We start from the raw sequence: 5,693 nt of genomic DNA, 5'->3' as shown, positions 1-5,693 counted from the left end.
AAATCGCATGGAGGAAGTACAAGCTGAGAACAATGAAATGAAGGAACGTGTTAGCTTGGTTGAGTCTAGAATGAAAATGTTGCAAGATGCATTGGTCTCGCAACTTAATGTTACTATTCCAACTTCACAAGGTGGACCAGAAATGCAAAAATAGGTCGAAGCCGCTACACATTAGTTTTAGATATTTGGTGCAAATTTTTTTTTTTTTTTAAAGAATAAGGAGTTATTTAGATTTAACTCCTAGTATAGACTAAGTTATTTGATCTTATTAGTTTTCTTGTTTTGACTCGCATTAAAATTGTCTATTATAAATCTTTTGTGATTGATTACATTTAATATAAATTTAGTGTATTAATTAATTTTTTGAGAGAAAAATTTAGTGTATTATTCTATATACTATTTAATTTTGAATGAATTCCAGGTTACAAATATTTTTCATATTAACGACAAAATATATTTATTTTATATAGTAACATTAACGACGAAATATTTTGTCGTTGTTGGACGATAATTAAAATTATTGTATCAACTTGATTCTCTTTTACGTCAACTTTGTTGGTCGTTATATGATGTTTGTTCGACGCCATTGAATACATAATAACGACAAACAATCATTTTGTCGTTAATAAATAACGACAAACAATCATTTTGTCGTTAATAAGTAACGACAAACAATGATTCCGTCGTGCAAAATTCACGACGAACGTTGACGTTAATACTAATAACGTCGGAAGCTATTACGACAAAACTCACGACGAACTTTGTTCGTCGTTAATAGCTTTAACGACGACTTTTTAGACTTATAACGACGAAAAAGTTTGTCGTTATAAACCCTTTTTCTAGTAGTGTGTGACTATCCTAGGTGTAGATGTTACTATACATGGCATGATATTCTCAATACATCCCCTCAAGTTGGAGCCGATGGAGTGATGCCCAACTTGAAACAGAGATTATTATGCTGCTGCTCACCGAGAGACTTAGTTATTAAGTCAGCTAGCTGAAGAAAAGATCTAATACGAAGTACATTGAGAAGCCCATCCAGGATGTGATCCCTCACATAATGGCAATCCACATTCAAAAGTTTTGTTCTTCATGAAAAATAGGATTATGTGCCAGGTGAATTGCTGATATGTTGTCACATAACAGATCAATAGGCTTAGGCATAGTGAACCCCAAATCTTCTAGTACTCCATTCAACCAAAAAAGCTCACTTATTGTTTGTGTCATACACCTATATTTTGCTTCTGTTAATGACTTTGATACAATCTTTTGCTTCTTTGTCTTCCAAGATACCAATGATTTCCCCAGAAAAACACAGTGTCCAGAAAGAGATCTTGAACTAAAGGCATAGTTGCCCCAATCTAAATCACAAAATGAGATTAACTTCAATTCAGAGTCAACAGGGTAGTATAAACCCCAATCAATTGTACCAACCAAATATTTCACCACGTGAATACCAGCCTGTAAATGTGGTTTTCTTGGTTCACACATGAACTGACTTAACTGTTGCACACTATAGGAAATATCAGGTCTGATCAGATTCTAGTACAACAGTCTCCCAATGATTCTTCTGTATATTTCAAGGTCTTCAAAGAGATCACCTTTATCAACTGATAATTTGATCCCTTTAGGAAAAGGAAACTTTGTAGGTTTGCAGCCTTCTGTCCCAGTTGATTTCCGTATGTCAAGAATGATTTTCCACTGATTTAGCATAGTTCCTTTTGAATTCCTTGAAACTTTTATTCTAAGAAAGTATCTCATTTCTCCAAGATCCTTCCCAGTGAATGCATTGTGAAGTTCTGTTTTCAGATTTTCTATTTCAATTTTGTTATCTCCAGTCAATATGAGATCATCAACATAGACAAGCACAATTGTCTGCTTTCCATTTTAAATCCTATAAAACATTGAGTAATCTCTTTTGGATTGTTTATAACCATGTTCAATAAAGAACTTGGTCAGTTCTAGATTCCATTGCCTAGAAGCTTGTTTCAGACCATACAAGCTTCTTTTCAATCTGCAAACTTTCCCTTCCTTGCCTCTAGTGTATCCTTTTGGTGGTTTCATGTATAATACTTCATCTAGAAAACTATGCAAAAAGGCATTTTTGATGTCAAGTTGTTCCAGATTCCAATTCATGGCAGTTGCTAAGGCTATTAGAGTCCTCACAGTAGTGAACTTGGCCACTGGTGAGAATGTGTTTTTGTAATCCTTCCCTTGGATCTTTTTATCACCTCTTGCCACCAATCTGGCTTTGAGCTTCTCTGTATTCCGTCTCTGTCAAAATTGATTCTATATACCCATTTAGAATCTATTGCGCTCTTTCCTTCTGGTAATTATTCTTGTATTATTCTCTGTCATTTCCCATGTATTATTCTTGTCAAGAGCATTTAGTTCCTCCTCTATTGCTTCCATCCACCCTTGATCTTCAGATACTTCACTATAGTGAACTGGTTCTCTTTCTCTCAGAACATTGTTCAGAGATGCTACGTAATCTTCTGAATATTATTATGAGTCCACTAGTCTTGCTATGATCAAATTAGCTGTGTGTGTTATAGTTCTCTTTCGTGGAATATCAAAGATTAAATCCTTGAACTTTTCTGGTATTGTTCTGTCTCTCTCTGATCTTCTTACTATTTCTTGAGTAGTTATATCCTCATTGGTAACATCAAGGTTAGTTTGACCTTTTTGTACCTCCATAGTCTCTTCGTGATTTACTTCTTCCTGCATACCTTCCATTTCTGGTTCCATCTGATCAATTTCCTACTCAAATTCTCCAGTAAAGATGTTAGAGACATCAACATCATTTTCAGTTTCTTTAATTGACAAATTTTTCCTCAAACATGTCAGAAATTCACCGTTTCCTTGTTTGAGAAGAAAAGGAAATATCCTTTTTTTGAACACCACATCTCTGCTCACAAAAGTTTTTATGGTCTTCAGATCCATGAGCTTGTATTATTTATGACAATAAGGGTATCCAATCATGATGCATCTTATTCCTCTTGCTGCAAACTTATCTCCGGGTTTCTTATGGGGATTGGCATAACACAAGCTTCCTATGACCTTAAATGATCATAGTTAGGTTCTTTCTTCATCATTCTTTTGTAGGGAGTTTCCCAATCAATCACTGCACTACGCAATAATTATTTAAGTGAGTTGCAGCCAAAATACACTCACCCCATAGGTATGCAGGCAGTCCTGCATGGATCTTCAAGGCTCTTGCTGTCTCAAGCAGAAACCTATGTTTCCTCTCAACTCTTGCATTCTGTTGAGGTACACCTTGAACACTTCTTTGGTGAGTAATACCTTTTTGAGCAAAAATATGTCCACATTCATTTTGAAAAATTTATGTCCCAATGTCACTTCTCAAAGTTTTAATAATGGTATTAAAGTGATTCTCTACATGAGAAAGGAAACAAACAAGGATTCTTTTAACATGTTCCCTATTTGATAAAAGATGAGTCCAAGTCACTCTACTAGAATCATCAATTATAGTTAGAAAATAGCTTTCACCTGTAATACTCTTAGTCTTATATAGACCCTATAAATAAACATGAATCAATTCAAAAATGTTTTCAACAACAGATTTACTTATAGAAAAAAGAAGCTTGTGATGTTTAACAACAGAACAAGTGTCACAAAAGTAGCTCTTTAAGTCTTTGCATTTGCGAAATTCCATATGTTCCATCTTACAAATAGAGACATGCCCTAGCCTAGCATTAATTAAATCTAGTTTCTCTACTTTATTACAGCTCTTTAAATTTTCTCTTTCTCCTTTCTCTTCTGCTACCAAGTAAACCTTATGCCTTCCTTTTATCTTTCTTGTCTGTTGATTCTCAAAGTTTATCAGCTTGTACAGATCATTTTCATTCTCTCCAAAGACTACATTTTCTTCAGTGGAAAGGCCCTGAAGAGAACACTCATGTTTATCATACAATAGCTTCAGATCACCTTTGTGAACCAATTTTCTCACTGACAATAAGTTGTGTTTGAAATCACTCACATATAACACATAAAAAAGAGTCATACCATCATTCAATTTCACATCTCGTATTTCCTCATCAATTTTTACATTTCCATAAGGTAATCTTACCCTTATCTATTTGTCTAATGTTCTTAGTAAGAACACTTTTATTTCATGTCATATGATCACTAACTCATGAATCTATGAGCCCTGTACTACAGTAAGAGTCATTATAATGATTTGCTGCATTAGAAAGAACTTCTTTACCTGCAAAGTTTCTATGGTTGCTAGCTGCTGCATTCTGCTTCTGACCAATTGCCTTCATTATTTCTTGAATAACAGAAGAAATGAACTTGTTATCATATTTCATTCCATTACCTTCTGCATTTGCAAAGTCCAGGGGACTGTTTCCAGAGAATTCTTCCTCATTTCTAGTTGCGTTTCCAGCTTGTCTTGTGTTTCCCTTTTCCTTTGGATTATTCTTGAACCAGTCAGGATATCCAACTATCTTGAAACATTCTTCCCTTAAGCGTCCCTTCATTCCACAATGCTGACATTTCTTTTCATCTCTTTCAATCTTCTCAAGTCTCATTTTTTTGTAATCTCTCTTCTGAATGTTCACCATAGGTCCAAGACTTTCTCCTTGCCTATTTGCTGCTTGAGCACTTGTTTGACTCCCAATACTGATCTCTCCTGTGATTTTCTTCTTCTTCTCAACCTACGTGACTAAATTGTACACCTTGTTCACAGGCATCAGGGGATCCATGCCAAAATAACTGGTCTTTGTTTGGTCATAATCAGGGTTCTGTCCCATGAGAAATTTCATGAGTTTGGTGGTTGATTCCCTCTCAATCATTTTCTTGACAATGCTACAACTGTATTTTTCCAGGGAACCATAAGAACATTCTGGTATGTCTTCAATTTCTGAGATTTGATCCCAAAAATCCTTTAACTTGCAGTAGTACTCACTCACAGTGAGGTGTTCTTGCTGCAGTTCACACATGTCTTTCTTCGGTTGTAAGAGAAGAGGAGCACTTGTTTTCCCATACCTTTCAACAATCTCTTCCCACATCCTCTTAGTCGATTTCATAGTCACAAGACTTCTTGCAATTTCAGGCATCATGGTGGCCAATCGCCATGACCTTACATTTAATCACATCTAGTCCATTTTTGGATTTCATCAGCACCTAAAAATCCTTAGGATGCTTCTCTACTAAGAAGACCAGTTTGTTCTTAGCACCAAGAGCAATTCTGATGCTCCTGCTCAAATTTAGAATGTTCTTTCCATCAAATAAGATGCTTCCCAAGGGTGTTGCAACATTCTCATTCACTGCAATAAAGAGAGGATCTTTATAGGGAATCAGATTCTTTGATCTTTCTTACTGGTTTGTGATTTTAGAACAACAAGCTCTCAAAATTGTTAAGGTTTAAGGATGTTAAACCTTCTCTAATACCATAAAGAAATATTTCAAGAAACTTGTGCTGTTGTCATGCAGTGTTTTCTTCACCAGAATTTTGGTCTTTTATGTGTGTTTGTATTTTTGTATTTTTGAGGTCTTGGCGGCACAAATGGCCTGCCTCCTGCTTATATACAATATCCTATGTACAAGCCTATATACAAGTGTACAAGATGCCAAAACATGGCTGCTAAGATCCACCTAGGATCACTACAAAACAGCCTACCTAGGATTAGTAAAAGACAAACAACAGAAAACATATACATGTGACTATC

At 35.3% G+C, this 5,693-nt stretch overlaps 1 protein-coding gene across 1 annotated transcript; it reads right to left on the bottom strand.

Annotated features, from left to right (window-relative positions):
• Positions 1-1,074: 1,074 nt before the first annotated feature.
• Positions 1,075-1,491, bottom strand: LOC130469869 (uncharacterized mitochondrial protein AtMg00810-like). Its single transcript, XM_056839384.1, has one exon. The coding sequence runs from the start codon at positions 1,489-1,491 to the stop codon at positions 1,075-1,077; it is 417 nt and encodes a 138-aa protein (XP_056695362.1).
• Between the last annotated feature and the right edge of the window lie 4,202 nt (positions 1,492-5,693).

This window comes from Spinacia oleracea, chromosome 3 (genome assembly GCF_020520425.1).
Source record: "Spinacia oleracea cultivar Varoflay chromosome 3, BTI_SOV_V1, whole genome shotgun sequence".
NCBI classification, from domain to species: domain Eukaryota; kingdom Viridiplantae; phylum Streptophyta; class Magnoliopsida; order Caryophyllales; family Amaranthaceae; genus Spinacia; species Spinacia oleracea.
Note: the sequence above shows the minus strand (reverse complement) of the source record. Positions and strands in the feature narration are given on the sequence as shown.